A 22,542-nucleotide genomic window follows, 5' to 3' on the forward strand; every position below is an offset into this window, starting at 1 on the left:
CCTGATATAGCAGGCAGATAAGCTATGTTCTGGCATTTCAGGTCTTCAGAAGGAGACTAGAAAATATAATTAACTCAAGCCAAATTCTTTTAGTAATCTCCTTTCTTTGTGCAATAGACAATAGTGCCTATCTTACTAAACCACTGATAATATGAAAGATGACATACACACAGTGCCTGGAAGACAAGTGGAACTCAATTGACAGTGGTTTTAATATGTATAATATTATTGCTTTGTTTTATTTCAATATGCTTTTATATAACTTTTCATGCATGTGCAACATTTCAGATAATTTTATATCTAGTTTTTAATAAAATGCTGATGTCCTCTCCAATATTTATAGAGATTCACCTGTTATAAAGGCTTCTGCAAAGTTCCTACCAGGGTTTGTTTCTAGCTCTCTCACTCACTTTTTCTATTCTTCAAAGTTTATATTTTTAAGGTGGCCCGTCTCCAACATAGTTATGGGAGTGTGACTCTGGAGATTTACTCTTTTAGCAAGCTTCAATTTGAATCACATAATATATCATCATCATCCCTCATCATCATCATCTATAGTCACCGTGCTGTTTGTTAGTGCTCTAAAACGTATTATATTGTCAAAGAACTTACTTATTTTATAGTTATAAGGTTTATCATTTGACCAATATCTCCCCCTTCCTCCTACCCTTTATCTCCTAAAGACTATGATTCTTTTAGAGTTCCACTTCTTTGCAGATTCCACCTATGGAGGGGTCATGCACTGTTGGTGTCTGTCTGTGCCTGACTAATTTCATGTAGCATAATATTTTCCAGTAGAGAACACAGTAGTGCTCTTTATTGTTGAGAGTATTACATGCTCTCAACAGTAAATGTGGCAGACTGTCCACCTTGTTTTAAGGCTGAATGGTATTCCACACATATACATATACACTTCACATATACACTTCACATATACACAGGCATACATATACACTTCACATCCATCTATGGACTCTTAGACTTTTTTTAATCTTACCTATTGTGAATCTTGCTGGCACTATGACACTGTTTCTGTCCTCCCTCTTCCACTAGGGACTTGATCAGACTCTAAGCATGACTTAGGAAAAGCATTCAGAAGCAATCATTTTCTTTCTCATGCTCTTCAGTAAACTTAGTGCCTTGGTTTCTCCTCTTCTTTGAACCACACAATCAATTTGCAGGAGACATTCTCCAGTTAATTTGACAGCTCCAATTTTCTGCCAGGCTGAAGAGAATGGAGTTGGGCAGTTGACGTTGCTATTGCTGCTGCTACCCATTGTTGTGATATTTTGTAGTTGGCATTGTTGTGATTTTGTTGTTGCTGAGACTATATTATACATAAATTATTACCTAAGAAATAAAATTTGATTTGAGCTCTGAAATATGAGTGTGCTTTGTTCTTTCAGATGACCATTTGTTTATTTCACAACTGGCTTACTGAATTAATAACAGCTTTTAGGTATAAACTTTTAATCACCTTGAAATTCACATAAGGATTTTCAGGCAGATTTCATCTTTATTTTCATTAGAGTCTATCACTATGTTATAAATCAAAGAGCACAGGAATCTAACTTAAATAAATGGGTGTAAATATTACAATTGAAATCTATCAGAGTACTGTAAAAATGTTTCTTTCCAAATTAGATTATTTCAAAACAGATTCTGATCTCCAGATCTTAAAGTTATGAAATAAGAAAGTAAAACCAAGGGCTAAATAGTCAAAGGATTATCTTAAAATCAGCATTTGCCTTATTGACTCGCACAGATTTTGTTGTTGGCACCTAAAACAGAGAAGTTGCAGGGATTGGAGGACAAAGCTTAAGCAATCTAAGCCGGAAGTCCTCTAACGTAGGAAGATGGTCACTCTCTCTGATTCATTGGCTTGAAAGGGCTCCCAGGAGAACGGTTTTGTATTTCACACCAGAAGATGTTTACAACAAACCCCAGAGAAAACGACTCACCTCCCTGCCTCAGTTCTGTGTGCAAGTAAAATGGGAAAACCTGGCTGAACAGTCTGCGCAGAAAACTGCTTTAACTCAACTCATGTTTTCTGCAAGCTACCTTGAGAGACCGATGGGTGGAGCGCCTACTAACGTACCCAGCAAGCTACTGATTACCCAAGAAAATAACGTGGTTTGGTCTAGGCTGGTTTGGTTTACCTTTGGCCCCAGCACGGCTGCAGGGACTTCCTACTACCTCAGGCATAATCTGGCCTCTGCCTTTCTGGAGGGACTGATTTTTAAAGTTTGGAATTGCTGGGAGCTTCCTGCGCGCCCTCTGGGTGTGGACTCCCTAACAGCAGCAGCCTGTGGTTTGTAGTTGCCTGAAATCTCATAGGAAGAACTGGTGTCTGCTGTAAGGGCTGAAGACACACACTGCAGCCAGGAACAGAGATCCGAACCCGGAAAGTAACAGGGCCACGAAATCTGCCCTCAGAGTGGTCGTTTCCTAACCATTTTGCGGTCACCATTGCACGAGTGAAATCTGTGAGTTCTTAGGGAAATACACTGTTAGGATACGCATACTTACGAGCGCTTTCAGGAAATTATGTGAGAAATCTCCAGACAGAAAGAGGAAGTCATTTCTGTAGGATTTGGCACCTGAATGCAAAATATGTTTCCACATTGCCCAGCGCCTAGTGCTGTGCGCCCCGTAGTGGCGGCACCTCGGCCCTCGCCAACTTATTGAGAAGCTCAACCGGAAAATTCAGGCCAGAGTTCGGAAGTAACCGGCTGAAAGCCCAAAAGCCCGAGATTGGGCCCTGGAAATCCACCTTCCTGAACTCGCCTCAAGTATTTCTAAGGTCTGAGCCAGACGCACGCCGGCATCTTCCTGGCGAGCTCTTCCCGTCCGGGTCTAACCGCTTCCCGTGGGCGGGCTCTGCAGAAAGGGAATCTCAGATACCAGATGCACTCTTAAATTTTAATTCCCTCGTTGCAGTACTTCCCAGAAGTTAAAGAGGAAACTTATCCAATTGCATCTTAGAAGTTTAATGCAGCCTCCTTGAGCACGGAAGCCACCATCCCACCATGCCGACGCGAGGCAGGTGTGCCCTAAGAAATACCGAAGCTTCCTAGACACAGGGGACAGAGGTGCGCACCCAGGGGAAACCTCGAGTTCCATGGCTCTGGCCACTCAGGCACCGCTGGGTGATACTTTTTGCTTTGCCTTGGAGAAACACGAATTCCGAGTCCTCGCAAATCGTCCCTTGGTCCCCAGCTGCTGCTGCTGAGCTCCCACAGCGCTGGAGGCGCCTGTAGAGGCTGCTGCGGACCGCGCTGTGCACTCTCAACTAGGGATCCCGCGTGAGCAGAGAAGCTTCGCAGTCCCAGTCTTAGCTGCAGCAAACAGCAAGCAAATGCCGGATCCGGACCGCGATCCATCAGTGCCTGCCTGAATCTAAAAGCTCAGGCCAAGTGGTCTCCAAAGCTGTGGGCTGAAAGGGAACAAGAGGGAGATCGTAAATGGGCGCAATGCACGCGCCTAGTCTCGAAGGGTGTGATATACAAAGATCACCACCCTGGCGGAGTGTGGACGCGACTGCAGGGACTCGCAGGCAGGATGGGGACAGGTCTGCGAGTGCGCCTCTAAGGAAACCTCTCTCTGCGTGCCTGCGTCCGAGCGTCTGCGCTTCCAGGCAGGCGCAGGCTCCTGTTCCGAGACAGTAAGGAATCCGTTTGTGGACGAGGGTGAGGGTGACTAGTTCCAGCAGAGGCCCCAGGCACTGTCAAGGCTGCCTGCTTTTAGTTCAGGACCTAAGTGCAGGGGCGGAGTGCTGGCCAGAATCAAATGCCACTGGGACATCTGGGCAAACAGCAGCAGGAAGCAGAGAGACAGCTGTGCAAATGGCCCAGGCAGGCTAATTAATAAGAGGTGACTGATGGTGGAGAAAAGAGAACTAGAGGTCTAGATGGAGGCTGTGGAAACTTCTTTCCCTCACACCTCACGCCTCAGGCCCACCTGGTTATCAGAGCCCCCCCCCCCCCACACACACACACTAGATCAACAGCACCCTGGGACTCAGGGACTCGGTATCAACAGAGATCTTAGGGTGGCATAATCAAGCTCATCCCAGGAAACTTTTCTAGATCTCTGCCTAGCTGGCCCCTGGCACAAGGACACCTCTCGTGACATTCCTTGGAGAATCTGGCAGTTCTTTCATAAAGACACTGAGGACCCATGAAGTTGCTCGCCCTCCAGCACACACGAAAGGCTCAGCTGGAATTGAACTCACACCTAGGAATCTTCCTGTTTCCAGTAGCCTTTCCTGCTGGAGTTCAACACTTGTGTGGCCTGAGAATCCACACTGCTATCCTAACCCTCCAAGCCTCACTTGGGCAAGGGTCTGGGTCAGCCTCACGGGAGCCGGGAATCTGGACAGCCCTGGATCCGCCCCTTCAGAGCGCACAGCTGGCGTTGGCGTAGGCGAACGTTCAAAGCCCAACCGGAATGAAGAGGTGAAATCGACCGTGACACTAAACTGTTCTCAAATTCCGGCCTAATTTGAAGGCTTTTCTCGCTGATCGCCCCATCCTCCCCCTTTCCTCAGTGACCTCAGTGCAAACCTAAGTGGGGCCGTGGTGATGCACGCCACAGGTTCTGGAAGCTTGGGCGTGACGCAATGTGGCTGGGGTCCGGGCCCCCTCTGCCCATTGGCTGCCGGCGCTGGGGACCCCTCCCGGCCCATGGCGGTGGCTGGAATAAGAGCAGCTGCAGGCTCAGAGAGGCACCCAGAGGCTGCCCAGCTCAAGCGACGCTCCGAAGGACTCTAGCTCACCGCGCCTCTACTCCAAGACCTCGCCGGCCAGGTGAGCCCCGGTCTGCTCAGGTGTGTCCTCTTCTCTCCCTCCCCAGCCCTCCCTCGCGCGCCCTTAATCTATCTCAGTTCATTTCCTTCCTACTCTCGGTCACTCTGTCCACTTCGGTCTCCATCTCTTCGTCAGAGTCTCTGTTAGTCCTGGTCCATCCCAGGCTCCCCACACGGGTAGGATCGGGTATATCAGGCCGGGAACTCCTTGCTGTGCGCTCCCTGCTCCTCGGCTGCCGATCTCGGCATCCTGAGCCCCCAGCTCCGCGCTCGCAGGAGGACGCGAGAGCAGGTTTCTGCAGATCGTGCTTTCGGGAATCGCGTCCGATGCCTCTCGTTCTCACGCCTGTCTCAGAGCCTTGGCAGGCGCTAATACGGCTCAAGCGAGCGCAGCGACTGAACCGTTGGTTCCCTAATTTGCAAGCCCCACTTTGCACTCAGAGTAGAGAAATCTCCCAAGAACCCAACTTTAGCCAAAGCTTGGTTCTTGCAAGCAACGGAGTTGCCAGAAGGTGGAGCCGCTGAGCACAAAACATGGTCTTTCAGTTTCTCAGATTATAAATGCAGAAATTATCCGCGCTCTACCCGCCCTCTGCTTCCCCACCCCTGGGTGCATTCGAAAGCCCACATAAGAAGTTCTGGGTTGTCTTATGGAAGCAGTTATTGTGATAGGGACAATGTGAGTATCCTCCAGACTTGACCAACAGGTTTATGGAGCATTTGGTGGCCGGGGAAGATAGAATTCGATCTGTCTGTCCGTCTCATATAGCTCCTCTCTCTTGCAAACTGTGCATGCTGCATGCTTGCTGAGTCTAGCGATGGTCCGCTTTGCTGATGAGGAAAAGTAGATGAAGGGAAATATCGGAAGCCATGAAATCAAGAAGTTAGAGACAGGCAGAAGGAGACGGGAGGCCAACCCTGTGACCTCTTAGAATTTTGAGTGGGTGCCTGAGATGATGTCATTCTTCCCTTGCAGGGAGACGTCATGGGCTTCCGGAAGTTCTCCCCCTTCCTGGCTCTCAGCATCTTAGTTCTGTACCTCTCAGGCAGCCTGCATGCAGTGCCCTTCAGGTAACATAGTTTGAAACCAGGAGGGCCACTCCTTGCTCTGTGTGTGTGCGTGCACCCATATACGTTTATTGTAAACTTTTTCTGGCATTAAATATATAGTGCACACTTTTTAATATTCTGATATACAGTACTTTGTGTTATAAGTTCCCACAGACCCTACTGACTCTAGCAAAATGCTTCTGTTGCTTTTCATCCAACTTTTGTATAAACAACTTACCTAGCTGTCCAATCAGCTATGATTGAGAAATGGATTACATCCCAAAAATAACTAGTTTACCAAATCTTATATGTAATGTTAATTTTTCTCACTTACAAATTATATTTATTAAATTAAAACTTTATTTAGATTCAACTCATTGTAGGTTTTGTCATTTAATTTCTAACAGTGGTTACACCGAACACTTACATCACAAAAATTCCTGAAAATTTAACCAGTGGGTTTCATCAGCCTGTGTGCACTGACTTCAATCTAACACCTCTGCCGGGAGACCCACATCAGTGCCAGGCTTCCAACAAGAACACTGGGCACAAGCCTTGAACCTTGGGACTTCCCTCCGGGAAGAACCAAGGACCAAGATCCCTGACTGCTTATCCCGGGGAGGGAGCACCAAGGGCTTAGAGTCCATCCCAAGTTTGTTTTCCCTACCAGGCCGGATTTAGACAACAGCCTAGACCTGGCCACACTCAGTGAGGAGGAAGCGCGCCTCCTGCTGGCCGCACTGGTGCAGGACTACATGCAGATGAAGGCCAGTGAGCTGGAGCAGGAGCAGGAAACAGAAGCCTCCAGGTAAGGCTCCCACCTGGCCAGTCCAGGGCTTTCCTTCCTGTTGAGGCTCCAAAATCCACAGGAAGATGGATCCCAGAAGGTAGGCGAGAACTCACAGGCCAGGAGTCTGGCACGCTGTGCTGTACATCAAGACATGGGGCCCAGCTGTTCTCAGACTGTACTGAAGATGAGGGTCAGCTGGCGAGACTGGTTAGATCACATCTCCATTCTGAAAGTAGTTAGGGAAGGTGTGGAGTCGCTTACGGTGGGAATTGGCCCTGTGAGAGCAGGAAGACCTCCCCCCAGTGGATGAGTAAAGACCGGTAAGGATAATGTCTGAAGCCTGGGGATAGACCTTGTATATCTCAGGAGATTATAAAAATTTGGGTCCATCTACTTTGCCTGCATGTCACATTCTCTCATAAAGAGCCTTGAATTTTACATTTGTAAAGTGAAGTCGAAGGCTTGCAGGGGATGGGGACAGGTATAGCAGTGAGTAAGGTAGGTCTGGAGCATCGTGGAGATGTGCATGCTGTCACGAGGCCGGAAAGAGCACCTTGCCCTCCCAGGCTCCCTATGTACCCTGAGGCTGGGAAGGAGACCAGCTCCAGCTGGTCCTGCAGTAGCAGGTAGAGGCATGAGGCATCCTGTATCCACCCTGAGAATCCCCATTAAGCATGAAGAACCGAACCGCATGTGGGATGCCAGAGGTCACTCTTCCTACCACCACACTAGCCCACCCTACCTCTGAGCCCTCCTAATGGAGACTCTGTGAGCTGCCCTCTACTTGTGCCTCCTCCCCACCTAAAAGGCTTCCTGCCTTGTCTAACCTGCTGATTCCCCACAGGGGCAGACCCTGTGCATGGTATTATCTGGCATGTCTTCTCCCTGCAGCCTGGACAACCCCAGATCTAAGCGATGTGGTAATCTGAGTACCTGCATGCTGGGCACCTACACACAGGACCTCAACAAGTTTCACACATTCCCCCAAACTGCAATTGGGGTTGGAGCACCTGGAAAGAAAAGAGATATGACTAATGACTTGGAGACAAACCAGCGCCCTCTCATTGGCATGTCCCAGGCTGCCAACTAAACTGTTTCATTCTGATTTCTTTTTTTGCTTTCTTTCGATAACTGGATGCATGTGGTTCCTCTCTGGTTGCTCTTTGGGCTGTTGGTGGTGGTTTTCCTCTGGCAGAGTATCTGGAACCTCATATGGGCAGAGAGAAAGGAAGAATCAGAGGCTAGAAAAGAATAATCTGGGAGAATATGAGAGAGCCAGGGCAACCCTTCTGAGGTCCCTGAGGATTCCTTAGTAGAGTTTCTCAGTCCTGCTTCTGACTGTGCTGCTCATTTGCGGAATAAAATTATTTTTTCAACAAGACCTGAGCTGTGGTGGTTGTTGCTGTAGCCTACATCTCCGGCTTCCTGGTGTTTAGGACCTGTGCTTAGAAGTAGCCTTAGCCCTGTGGTAGCTGGACACAGGCCAGTGGTCCCTGTGATCCAGCCCAACCTGCAAGAAAAGGGCTGCCAAGGAGCAGGTAAGCACCTCTGGACCAGATGCTGCAAACTCTGCTCTTCTTCCAGGTAAGGTAAGGCCTTTCATTTTCTTGAGAAAGAGTATTTTATGCATATGACTGGGCAGTGGATTCCACAGTCCTTGTGAATGAGCCTAGGTATGCTGGCATTATTCACTCTGGTAACTCTTTGCTAATTTTTAGCCTATTTATTATGCAGGAAAGTTTGGCTACTGCAATCCTGTGTTCCATGGCCAGTCCTACCCAGAGTCATCTGAGGGTTTTCTGACCCCCTATATAAATGGGGATATCTATGGAGCATGATCATGGTATTTTCCTTAATGATCTTTTCATTTTTATGCTCTGATAAATATGTTTAGGAGACACTTAAGGTTAATTGGTATCTTTCAGAGCAGCAATTTTACCATGATGGTCCCACAGGGCAGGCTCCTCCCCCAACCTCTCACAGACAGGCTTTCTCTCTCTCTCTCTCTCTCTTCTCCTTTTTTTTTTTTTTAATTCTGCAAACCAGCATCACTGCCCAGAAGAGAGCCTGCAACACTGCCACCTGTGTGACCCAACGGCTGGCAGGCTTGCTGAGCAGGTCAGGGGGTGTAGCAAAGGACAACTTCATAGCCACTGATGTGGGTTCCAAAGCCTTTGGCCGGCGCCGGAGGGATCTTCAGGCCTGAATAGCTTAACTGGCCCCAGGAAGCAGGTGAGTACCTATGCTGTGATGCAAGAGGAGGGAGGACCACAGAGTGTGGGGTTGTAGTCTATGCTTTGAGCGTCTATGAGCTCATATGGTTGAAAAAGTCCACAGGGAACACTACCCACATCAGCGACTGAAGAAAAATTCTGAGACCCTGTCACTAAAACCCTAGAATTTGGGTTCATCTTCTCTGTTTTTGCATTCTTTTCTTTTGAATGCAAAGACATTCATCAGGACAGAAAATACAGATCCTTTGGGATTTGAAAGGGAAGGACATTATCCTTTTAGAGCAGATACTACAACGTCATGCACATCTGAATTAAGAGGAGGATCTTAGGTTTAAGAACTGTGTTTGACCTGCACTGTCTCTACAAACTGGACCAGTCACTTAACTCTCTCTGAACCTCAGCTTCTCCTTTTGTGCCAAAGGCTTTTATAGTACCTCCCTCCTAGTATTCATATAAAGGGTAACTGAAGCAATAGCTGTCAAGAGCTTGGCAATAACTAAACTCTAGCTGTTATTTTCTTTTTTCCTTTCCTAGGTCACATTGAAGCTAAACTCTACTTCTTTGAGTGTATAATGAAGACAATTTGTAAGACAGGCTCTGTGGAAGACATACATCTTTGCATATTTCTTGATATTGAAACTATCTTTTTCATTTGAAAAGAAAGCTAAGTGCAGAATAAGCTTGTCATGGTTACCTATTGTGCATCATTTTATATTTAATTCTGTCTCCAATAAACATGACAGCATGTCTCATAGGCCTATCTGGTAACAAATCTGGTCCCCCTCAGCTATTCTGTGATGTTGGCAACTCTGCCAAACCTCAGGGGGACATGAAATCACTTGAGTGTCTGGGGACACATGGTAATGCTACGGCTTGATGGAACAATCTATTTAAAGAAATGTCAATGTTGTCATTTGTGAACTTCATCAAAATTAAAAATGTATTTTCAATACCCTTAAATGCAATCTGTGCTACCATTTACGCCATTTTTCCTAGGAGTACTTTAGGGGACCGTGAGTACTTTGTTGACCAGGCTGATTTGCTTGAAGCAAAGGCAACATGCTTGGGATGAATTTTCATTATTTTGTACCCTCAGTTTCTAGTGAAACATCCCTCTTTGGTATTTGGTTCCCATGCTTGTGGGAAAAAAAATGCATTGATTTCAAGAAGGGGCCCTGGTCCCAGCCTCAGAGATTACCCACGTACTTCTCCGTGGCTCAGGTTTCCATTTATCCATCCCTTTCCTTCTCCCCATGAGCCTCCCTGTCCATGCACCTCTTGGCCTGAAAAGCTCTTTAGAAATGATGGCTCAGATTCTGAAACGGGATCACAGACTGGCCCACTTGGCAAGGTCATCTACACCATCCAATCCTACCTTGTATTCTATGAGATACAGAGAAATATTTTGATCAAGGTCCTGCAACAAGTTGAACAGAGGCATTTGGACATTTGACAAGTACTTACTGAGTGTCTGCTATATGTTAGCAGTATTCTAGGCACCGGCAATTGAGCAATGCACAGGCTAAACTCCCTGTCGTCAGGGGTTCACATTTCAGTTGAAAGAGTTTGAGGTGATTTTCGTTGTAGAATGATAAACTCTCCACATATGGGAATGAATCAGAGATGTCACAAGATCTGATGCATGAATTTCCCAGTGTCAATGTCCCTGGCATCTACTGGACCACCAGGGGCAAGTTACCGAGTGTACCTCTGATGTGACTTAACAGCCAGTTTCTCTGGTACCCAACCAACTAACTAGAGGGAGTTAGTTTGCTAATTTAAAAAGTCAGTCCCTTCTGTAACTGACTCTGCTATTTTCTCTGGATCACCTAGAATTATGTTCCTTTCCTTTCTCCTTTCTGTACTCAACACAGTAGTCCACTGGAAAGGTAGATCACACCACGTCTTTCTTATGTTCAAAACGCTCCAATGACTCCCCATATGACTGAGGCATCACAGTGGTTTCCATGGTCCGGTTAAGGTCACCTTTTCCTCCTATTACGTCCATCCTCTCTCTGCCTGTTCTCTTCTCCCACACTCCTATACTCTGACTTTCTTGCTATTCTTTAACCCTTCTCTTCTGACACTTGATCACTGCAAGTCTGCAAACTTGCTAGTGGCATCACTGGGCAGAATACTCTTACCTGATCTTTGCTCAGACATCACCTACCCTGGCCACCCTTTCTGAAATTTCCCCACACCTCCACCAACCAACACACCTTAACCCCCTTCTCTTCTTTCTTTCTTTTTTCTCCTTACTTCTTTCTATCATATCATAATTCTTGCTTATGTATTTTATTGTTCGTGCCCCAGCATAAATGTAGGGTTTACATGGGCAGGGATATGGCCATTTTGGTCACCATCGTATCCCCATCACAGAGGACAGTATGCATCTCACAGGTGGCATTTAATACAGAGCAAGTGAGTAAGTGAATAGAGATAGATCTTCTTTCCTTTTATGTTTGTGGTTGACTCTAAGGTTCCCTCAGGGCCTGATTTTCTGCAGTCTAAATTGACCAAAGCCCTTAGTATTCAGTAATCACCTGGATAGGGAATCCCTCAACTGGAGATCTGTTGCTATCTCCAGGCTTTCAAACCAACTATTCCTTCAGCTTGGACACACCTCTGACCCAAACTTACCAGCTTAAGTAATTCTGACTAGCTTTTCTTCTTCTTGAGCAGTAAACAAAGAATACAGGCAGGTGTAGGTGTCTAGGTGTGACATTGTTGATTAGGTAGGGAAATTCAAATAAAGAAGGAAAACAATGGGAAATCATTTTAGTCTTGGGCCCAGGGCAATTCACCAATAATAAAGCCAATGCTGTTTTTAATTCATATCAGGACCCCTGGGATATTTTTCAGTTGACTCAGAGCTCATAGAATGAAAGAGTATAATTAATTTGAGCACTGAAAAACATAGGATCAAAAACATTAGAAGAGGGGCTGGGGATTTAGCTCAGCGGCATAAGCTCCTGCCTTGCAAGCAGGCAGTCATGAGTTCGATCTCTGGTACCGATAAAAAATTAAAAAAAAAAAACATAAGAAGAGATTCAAGGGCACATAAGATGGCCAAATCACAACAATGGAGAAACAATGACTTTGGGTATGACCACTGCGTCAGTCTTGACTATTCACATCCCACCCAGGGCCATGGCAGAAAAGGAATACCCTTAATGCCAGTTAAAACTCATCCCAATCAGAGCTCCAGGGCACATATATGCTGTGACTGACTGAATTATTGCTTCCAGTTTTGCACTATACTATAGTACCATCCTTGCCATGGCTCCATGGATGGGTAGAGTTGATTTCTTTGCCCCTTGACTCTAGTCTTGACCTTGTGACTTGTCTTGGCTAATGGATATTAGTAACAAAATGCCAGCAAGCAGAGGCTTGAAATGTGTTTATGTGGTTGGATTTTGTGCCCTTGTGCTTCTACCATTGTGATAAAAAAAAAAAAAGTGTGCCCTCGGTATCCTTTGCCTTATTGGTCTGGGCTCCAAAATGAAATATATGGAGCTCAACCTGAACTACACCCTGGATCTATGCCCAGCCAGAAACAGCTGAGATCATCTTCACTGAAATACCCACAGTCCCATGGGAATGAAAAATAAATATTTGCTGTTGTAATCACTGACACTGAAGTTGCTTCTGTGTGATGTTGTATAGCAATAGGCATAGACAAGTAATCTATAAGAGTTGGGTGATTCTGTACTGAGCTGGGTCACACGCAGGCTCTTATGATGAAACCCAGCCTCCTATGTTACTATGTTTGGAGGCAGACCCTCTCAGGAGGTACTCAAGTTTAAATGAGGGTGATACAGTAGGGCCCTAATCTGAGACTAGTGTCTTTATCAGAAGGAAATGTTCTCTCTTACTCTCTATGCAAATATGGAAAAGAAGCCGGGCAAGGATTCAGTGAGACAGCTATAGTGTGTAAGCCAGGAAGAAAGACCTCACCAGGTGACAATCCAGAGGCACCTTTGTGTTAGACTCCCAGCCCCCAGCACCGAGGAGCCAGTGTCTGCTGTTTAAGGCACCTGCTCCATGCAGTCCTGTTTTGGCTGCCTGAGCAGATTGATATATTAGAGAGATGGAATTATTTCTGCTACCACAGCTTATTTTTCCTCTTACTGAGGTTCTGGACTATAGCTCACTTTGCTGAATAGATGCTTTTTCATCTTTACTTGTTTTTTTTTTATTAATTTACTTTGATAGTCTCTTTCATTTTGTTTTTTTAAATCATCTCACAGGGTTTCATTTGTCTCTATTCCAGCCTATTCCTGCTGCTTACACCAGATAATATTATCGTAGATAACTTAACTGTGGCTTATTCATACAGTAGATACATAAATATAAATATATAATACATTGCACAGCACAGAGTATAATTGTATGCACCTATTCTGGGTAAGTCTCACATATAACACATACAAAATAAAGCTAGCTTCAAAGGCTACATATCAAGTGATATCATTTGTTTTGATTTTAAAGTACGTATAACAATACTGTGTATAATTTATGGATGCATGCGTATGTAGTGAAATATTATGTCATAAATATATACACCACAAACATCAAAGTTAAATACAAACATTAAATTTTAAAATGTGACTGACTTTGACAGAAGAAAGTATCATGAAAAGAGCAATACAGATGATTGCTAACAAAGTTTCCAGCAAAAATTTGATTTTCTAAGCTAAGAGTTGATATATATGGATATTCATTATTATTAGAAATAAATAAGATAGATATTGATATCTTTAAATTTAATATATGCACAATAAAATGAATAATAATAAATAACTTTTGACCTAACCAGAGAAGCAGTTCATTTCAATACAATGTAGTAAAAAAGACAACAAAAATGTATAGTAAATACAAACAATACTCAGTCACCTGTCTTTGATAAAGGGGCCAAACATGTCCACTGGAAGAAAGATAGTCTTCAGTAAATGGTGCTGGAAAAACTGGCTCTCCATATGCCAAAAACTAAAACTAGATCCGTGCTTATTAACATGTACTAAACTAAAGTCTAAATGGATCAAAGATCTAAATATTAAAACATAAACACTAAATTTGTTGGAAGACAAAGTATGTAGAAATGTTGAAGACATGGGGTAGGTAGAGAATTCGTGAACAAGAATCAAACCACACGTGAAATACTTCACAGAATCAATAACTGGGATTGCATCCTAGTAAAGAGTTTTTGCATGTCGAAAGAAATCTCTAAGCATAATGAAAATAAAACCCACAAACTGGAAAAAAATCTTAGTAAACAGTCCCTCAGACAAAGGACTTCTGTCCAGAACATATAAAGAATTAAAAATATCAGATCCTCATAATTCAAAGACCCATTCCAAAAATGGGCCTCTGAGAAAAATACATAGTTCTCAGATGAAGAAATACAAATGGCAAATAAATATATAAAAAATGTTCAGCATCATTAGTCATTAGAGAAATGCAAATTAAAACAACACTGAGGTTCCATCTCATTCCGGAAAGAATGGCCAGGATAAAGAAAACTACCAACAGCAAATCCTGGAGAGGGTGTAGCAAAAAAGAAACTCTTCTGCATTGTTGGTGGGAGTGTAGACTAATGTAACCACTGTGGAGGCCAGTCTGGAGGTTCCTCAAAAACCTGGGATTTGAGATTCCATTTGACCCAGTTATTCAACTTCTAGGCATATTCCCAGAAGAACTGAAAACGTCATATCACAGTGATATATGTGCACCCATGTTTATAGCAGCACAATTTGTAATAGCCAGATCTTGAAAACAACCTAAATGCCCATCAACTGAGGAATGGATAAAAACTATGTACTATTTTTATACAATGGAGTACTAGTCAGCTATAAAGAATGATCACATAGAGATATTTATAAGTAAATTGATGCAACTGGAGACCATACTTACAAGTGAAAGAAATCAAACTCACATGTATAAATACCATATAGTCTCCCTAGTGTAAGAAATGATAACAGTACATAAGATACGAAAAAACCTCAATAATTACAGTGAAAGGATAAGAATCTGCTTAAAGGGGAAAAATAACATCTCAGGAAAAATGAGGAAAAAGAAAAATGAATGGAAAAGAAAAAATGTCTAAGATTATATAAACACTTAGGATAGCTAAGATGAATGCACTACAAACTCTGTAAGTTCTTAAACAAAATAGTTAGCATTCATAGGATTGGAACAATTGTGCGTATTATTGTATGGTGATCTGAGGAACTCTTGTAGATCATTATGTAAACTAACAACCCTAGTTATGCTCCTACCATGTTGTTTTGAAGGCCTATATTGTCAGTGTTCTGGGCTCTTGGCTATTGTTGTTTATATGTGTCTTTTTTGTTTTGTGTTTTTCTAAGAATTTGTTTTGTTTTGTCTTATTTTGTTTTGTTTTCCCTCTAATGCAGAAAGAATAGATATACATGTAGACACTCATGCATACGTAGAACTTCTAAACAGTTTATGAGAATTGATTATATAATGCACAATGAAATGAACAGCTACTTTGAAGAAAAACAGACACTAAGGTACCAAGTGCTGATTCTGTAGCATCATGATGTGAAATCCAGCTATGCTATTATTCTTTGTTCAGAGTAATTTTAGTCTGTTTTGTTTTGTTTAATTTCAACATACATGAAAGCATGTTCAACTATTTTGAAAAGAATGAGAGATCTTATGAGAGCCATTGTTGAATTCCCTATAATCTGGTCTTGAACACCTAAAATACTTTCATCATCCTGTTCTGATCATTTTTATGTTACTTTGTTCTATATGAATTCATTGTATCGGAAGATATGGACAATTATTTAGAAGAAAACAAGAGACAATATGATAGACAGTGAAAATCTCTGGTTGTCTTGCTTTGAAATCTATGCCTCTGACGTTGTTTTCTTATGATCTGTTTTGTTCTGTTTTGTTTTGCTTAATTTTACCCTGTTTAAAAATAAAATTTTAAAAATGTATAGTAAATACACCATGTAAATAATAATAATAATAATAAATGTCTATCTGGCTTTAAAATAATTGTAAATTAGTTAAAATCACCAATTAAAGATCAAGAGTGGATTTTAAAGAGTTTAGTAATTTTTTTTCTACAAAAGAAACTTTTAGAACACAAGGACCCAGAATAAAAGTTAAATACAAGGATAGCAAAAAACATACACCATCCTTATGAGCAAAAATAAGTTGGTCAATTTCTAAGCATAGGTTTAAAAAAAAAGGAACTGAAGACTCAATTCAAGCCTTATAGGAAAAGAAAAGTTATCACATACTATACTAGTTAGCTTTCCCATTGCTGGTTAGAGCACTGACATCCACAACTGAAATAAGGAGAGGTTAATTATGGCTTGTGCTTTACTCCACAGTCTGCTAGATGCAAGGCAGAAATGGCATGGTGGAAGGATATGACATAGGAAAGCTTCTTTCCCCAGGCAACCAAGAAGTAGAGAGAGAAGGGAGGAACTGGGAATAAAAAACATTTTTCAGGTCATGCTTCCAGTCATGCACCTCCAACAAGATCCCACCTCCTAATTGTACATCTAGCCACTGAACTCAGCTTCAGGTTAATGCACTGATTCAGTCATCTTCCAAACACATGAGACTTTGGGGGCACATTTTAGATCTAAACCACAACACAGACAAAAAGAACAATGGAGAAAAGATACGTATATTGTGAACACTTATGCACCCAACAATATAGCCCCAAATTACATAGAACACATAATGGAAAAAGTATGCAAAACTAATTTGCCCTTCTCAGTAAGTCATAGATTTTGAAATAAGCTATCATAGATTCTGATTCATGGTTCCAATTTAGGTCTACAAATACTCCTTGATAATTTGATAGATCTCAGAAACCACGTAGTGGTTATACCTACAACAAGGTGTTGGATTTTATTAATTATCAGATTATGTCTTCTTGTCCCAGTGCTCTTGATTTAAAAAATTCAACTTGTTTGTAATTTATTCAGGATTTTGTACTGCCTTTTGTTAGGTTTATAAATGGGGATATGGTAATATTATTGAATGGGTTGGGAAACTTGTGAAACATTTGTATTTTAGACCAATGTCATTAGAATAGAAACTATGCTTTAAAATTGAAATAATTCATCTGTGATGCTTTTGGGAGAATGCCTATTATAATAGTTCTTACAGTTTTAATTTCTGCTGTGATTAGTATTTACTAAAACTTGTTAATTTTTAAATATGTGTATATGCATTAGCATAATTAAACTTTCTATAGTATTAAATCTTCATATTTGAGATTATGTTCTCCTTTTTATATTGGGTGCTGTGTATCTGTGTTGTCCCTTTTGCACTCACTACTTATATAACCAACCGTTTCTACTTAATTACTAGCTTCAGTATTTATTTTTCAACTTACTGGTTGCTAATTCACTAATTTCTCCTGTACCTCCTAAATCTGGGAGAACCAGATTATTTTTGAAATGTTTGTTCATCTGGCTCCATCTGATAATTTTGAATTGAAACTATTAAATTGTTCATGTTGTCTTTTTCTTAATTTTGGTGCATGATCATTTCTTCCTAACTCTGCTGGTGTCATCATCCTGCTTCAGTCCATCTTGTTTCCACGCATTATTACCACAGCCTGCCAAATGAACTCCCTGCTTCTGCCCCATCATATATAGACTGCTCTAGAATGAAACTTTTCAAATACAAAGTATATCATATCTATCCCCTGCTCAAAACCTTCCAAACCTTTCTCATTTCATTCAGAGTAAAAGTCAGATTTAATGATAGCCTAGGAGGCACTATGTGCTCTGACCCCACACCGTTTCTCTGATCCCTCTTTCTGCCAAGTAACTCACGGCTTGTTGCATTTTGGCTTCCTTGGAGTCATTGTACTTAATATTTTCTCTGCTTCTGCTGACTGCAGCAGCTGACTCCGGTGTTGGATGACTGACTCTCTCACTTCCTTCAGAATTTTGCTGAAACATCACCCTCTCAGAGAAGGCTTCCCTAACCTCATATACAAAACACCACCCTATTTCTGTTTCCTCTCTCTCCAGTGGATCAATATTTATTTTACTCATAGACTTTATTATCCTCTGACATATTATTTTATAGTCCCTGAAGAAATGTATGCTCACTTAACTTCTTCTACATATCCTTGCAATGTTTTCTGTCAGGTTTTAAAATTTTTTTAGTCACTTTTATGATTCTGCAGTAACATCTCACTGTGAATTTTAATTTTTACTTCCTTAATGATAATTAACAATTGAGCATCTTCTTATGTGCTTATTGGTCATTTATTTCTCTTCTTTTGTGGTTTCTATTTAAATATTTTGTTTATTTATAATTGGGCAACTTGTCAGTGTCATTGAGTTAGATTTTTTTATATTCTCCCTTCCAGTCATCCTTCCTTTCTGAGCACTATTTCACTCACTTGTTCACAGTTCTCTCCCTGGGTCACTTCCTCTGTGGGAAGTCAGATGCTGTATCATGAGACTAGTTAATTAGGCCATGGAGCTGCCCATATGTCAAATAATGGTGGTCTCTATCCAACATCCAACAAGGAGTAAACATCTGTTAATAACTGTCTGTGAGTTCTGCTGCCCCCAGGTGAGCCTTGGGATAACAGCAACCATACCTGAGACTTTGACTGTCCCTTCATAAGAGACCCTGAGCCGGAAGCACCCTGCTGCACCTCTCCCAGATTACTAACCGTCAGAAATGGAATGAGGTTATAGGCATCTGTTGTATTGAACTAGCAAGTTTTGAGGTACTTTGCTACAAAACAGTAAGTAACTAATATCCATTCAAGCTATGATAACTCTTGTTCAATTCTCCCATCCTGAAAGGCACCTCCACAAGAGTCAGTTGGGGGTACAGATCTGAGTTTAAATTGAATGTCATTGTTCTGATGACTTGAGGATTGATCAAGTCTCTTTCTCTTGGTTCACAAGTCAGATAAGATATAAGTGTAACACCCATATTTATAAGCAGTGCAACTCACAATAGCTAAACTATGGAAAAAGCTCGATGCCCATCAACAGGTGAATAAAGAAAATGTGGTGATTACATACACAATGGAGTATTAGTCAGCCATAAGGAAGGATGAATTTTAGTCATGTGTAGGAAAAGGATGGATCTTGAGACCATGATGTTAACTGAAATAATGAGACATGGCTGGTTAAATATTACATGGTGTCATGGTTTATGTCAATGGTCCCTAGACCTCATGTGATTGCACTGTGCATTTGTGATTGGTTCATTGCCTAGCACTTGGATTGGGGGTGTACTGCCTAGGGGTGGAGCCAGTATACAATGTAATGGCAGGAAGAAGGTGTATCTCATGCTCTTTTGCCCGTTTCCTCCTTGCTGTTTGAAGCCACCATGAACTATGGCCCCGTCATGCCACCCTGCCTTGGAGCCAACTGAATATGGACTGAAACCTCCAAAAACTGTAAGAAATAAACCTTTCCTTTCCCAACTTTGGGCATCAGGTATTTGTCGCAGCCACAAGTAAAAAGTAACTAAGATACATGGTTTCTCTTATATGAGAAACTCCAAATGTAGATAAATTATAAAGTAAAATAAAGGAAAGATGTTCGAAGAAATAGGCAGAATTTGAAATGAAGGAGACCAGGGAAGTGGGAAGAGGGGAGAATAGGTAGCTGGGAGAGGGAACATGAAATTAGGAAATGATCAAGATACAAGGCTTGTATACCGATAACTGAAAATGAATTACATCTGTAATTATAAAAACATGTGATCGTGATGTACTGCAAAAACACAACAACAACAACAAAAAAGTGCAGTGGCTACTCCAAATGAATTAAATCATTCTCTTCCTTGTTATTATCGACTGCCTATACCAGAACCCTACTTCCCTTTCTGGTGTCCCACTTCTTTACTTTCTAAGGCTACTGTTTCACATCATTCTTTTTGCCTCTAAGACTCATGTTGGGAGGAAACTCTTCAGGCCATGCAGATCAGCCCATATGGTTGAAGCCTCCTCTATAATTATCCCTCTAGGTGGTCTCCTGGCTTATTTTTGAAAATCCAAGGTCCCTGTCTCCCAAGATAGATCATTCCATCCTTAAATCACTCTGATTCTTAAAAAGTAAGCACAAGTCACTTTCCCTGTTCTCCTGATTCTCAAGAGACTCACCTCTGGATAAACTTTTCCAAAGTGATTTGACCATGACTGGGAAGGAAGGATTAGGTATTAATTGTCAGGAATTTAAATCAAATTGCTTGTCATTAAACTATGAAATCCTAGCTGGACTTGATTTTCTGTCTTAAACTTTAATTTCTTCATTCTCAAAAGTGCTTCTACATCTGGGGTGAGGAATAAGCCTCTTGCATTATCTCAGTCCTCAGATATCTCTGGCCTTGGTGTACTTTTCTTACATTCTTGTAACTGCTGCCACTTTTAAATGCTGGGTAAAGCTAGCAAATGTCCTGCCCTTGTCTCTGGTAGGGCCCTAAGCCAAGCACTATAAATCTGGACCTCATCCTTCCTACTTACACTTAGCAGGGCAATGATAAGATTAATTGTTTCCATAAAGAAGGGTACTTTAGGGACTTCCTGGAGAGCTTGGCTCATCTGCAGATCAAAGAAGTTTGCAAGAATGGTTTTGTGTCTTCATAAATATAGTCAACAATGTGCTGGGTCCTGTACAAAACCTTCAGCGTGGTCCACCACTCTGTGTACTACATAGCACCTGATTATTGCTTCAGCTTCATCCTTGTCACTCTCTCCTTCCCCCTCTGAACTCCAGGTACACTGCTCTTCCTCTAGGATGGCACGTGCAGCTTGGTCATCTTGCCACAGGGCCTTTCCATGTCATGTTATCCTGGACCAGTGCTCTTTTATCTTTCTATTCTCAATTCATTGTCATTCCTCATGTCTCAGCTAAGCTTTGCTTCCTTAGGGTAGCTTTCATAGACTACTGCTTCTAGTTTATATTTGTTTCTTATTTGATTTCAAAGGGCGGACATATTTTCAGCTCATTAATTTAATTTTAATTTATATACTTATCAGTATGGTTATTTGATTAATGCCTTCTATCTCTTTGACTTCACACTGGAAATGCATCTATTTTGCTCTGTATTTTAACACTTAACATAGTGTAAAGAGTAGCTGGTGCTCAATAAATACTAGTGGCATGAAGGAAAAGGCAATTATAATCTTTTGGTTAATGCTATCCCCAGGAGGCTCGGGTCTAACCTATGTTGAATAAAAAAGATTTTCCAGAAAATATTGTCATATACTGTATCTAAAAGTGCATAGAATTCTGTCATGTTAACAAAGAAACTGGCGAAGTAAGAGAAAACAGGTGCCTGAGTGAGCTCCAGATCCAGGTGGATCCAGATCATGTCAATTTCTCCCCCTCTGCAAATGAGAAGTGTTGGTCTTTCTATCAAAAATAGTAAGTTACTGATAGCCCCGTGAGGGGTGACATGAGCTTTAAAACTGGATGAGAATGAGCTTCTGGGAGTTGATTGGATGCCACACAATTCCTGTGAGACCACCAGATATCCTCCATGAGCCTTGACGAGGAAGACCAGCTTAGTAATGATTGGACATGCCCAGTCCAGCGGAACTCTCTCCCTTGCTTGGGGGCCAGGCCAAGGCACACTGTCAGGACCAATAAGTCGAGCGGAGGCAAGGAACCCCGCCCCAGTATTGCAGAACTCTCTCCCTTGCCTGGGGTAAGCACAAGGCTTCCTGTTGGGACCAGTAAGTCCAGCAGAGGCAGGGAACCCCGTCCCAGCCCGGCAGAACTCTCTCCCTTGCCTGGGGGCCAGGCTGCAGCTTGCTGTAGGGATCCGTGAGTCAGGAGGGGGCAAGGAATCCCATCCCAGCCTGGGCAACTCTCTCCCTCGCCTAGGGGCCAGACCACAGCTTCCTGACAGGAACAGTGAGTCCTACCAAGCCACAGAACCCTTCCCAGCTTGGCAGACCTCTCTCCCTCACTTGGAACAACACTTGAAGCTCGAAAATATAGGAAAATGACAAGATGAAAGACCAAAATGCAATCTCAAACATCCAGTGCATCCCAAGAAAACCTAGGAGCCATGTGCATAGAAGAAAATGTATGCCTGAAACAACTGAAATAATAGTAATGGAAATAAAGAAGAAACTCTGGGAAACTTTAAAGGAATTCAAACTAGAAATAATCTCTCAGGTAAAAGAAGAAATGATAAAAGAAATGAAGGAGATGCTGAACATATCTAAAGAAGACACAGTTAAAAAAATAGGAAGAACTAAACAAAAAGATAGAATCCATGAATGAACAATATAAGAAACAAACAGAACATATAAAGCAGATGCAAAGAGATATACAGGAAATCAAAAACTCCATCAAAAGTTGTAAAAACAACCTCAATTAATGTGAAGATAGAATTTCAGACCTCGAAGACAAGATTGCAGCCAGTGAACAGGAAAGGAAAGATCTTTTAAAAATAACAAGAAATCAGGATATAACAATTCAACACCTGCAAGATGACGCAAAGAGGAACAACATAAGGTTGATAGGAATAAATGAAAAAGAAGGGAACAACATAAAGGATGTCAAGAAGATATTTAGAGAAGTAACAGCTGAAATTTTCCCAAACATGAGATTGGAAACTGATATCAAGATCAATGAAGCATATAGAACTCCAAATAGTCATAACCAAAA

The 22,542-nt window shown here is 42.2% G+C and overlaps 1 protein-coding gene across 2 annotated transcripts; it reads left to right on the forward strand.

The window, feature by feature from the left end:
* The first annotated feature begins 4,656 nt into the window (after positions 1–4,656).
* On the forward strand, positions 4,657–8,028 carry LOC100715216 (calcitonin). 2 transcript variants are annotated; one of them, XM_003465717.3, is made up of 4 exons: positions 4,657–4,828; positions 5,784–5,878; positions 6,528–6,665; positions 7,539–8,028. In XM_003465717.3, the coding sequence occupies exons 2-4, from the start codon at positions 5,793–5,795 to the stop codon at positions 7,735–7,737; spliced, it is 423 nt and encodes a 140-aa protein (XP_003465765.3). In that variant the 5' UTR covers positions 4,657–4,828; positions 5,784–5,792; the 3' UTR covers positions 7,738–8,028. The 2 variants fall into 2 exon arrangements, with proteins under 2 accessions (XP_003465765.3, XP_063107927.1); XM_063251857.1 differs by having other exon boundaries at positions 4,696–4,808.
* The last annotated feature ends 14,514 nt before the right edge of the window (positions 8,029–22,542 follow it).

The sequence above is a fragment of the Cavia porcellus genome, unplaced genomic scaffold, assembly GCF_034190915.1.
Source record: "Cavia porcellus strain 051 isolate PalLab524CR breed Dunkin Hartley unplaced genomic scaffold, mCavPor4.1 scaffold_6, whole genome shotgun sequence".
Classification (NCBI taxonomy): domain Eukaryota; kingdom Metazoa; phylum Chordata; class Mammalia; order Rodentia; family Caviidae; genus Cavia; species Cavia porcellus.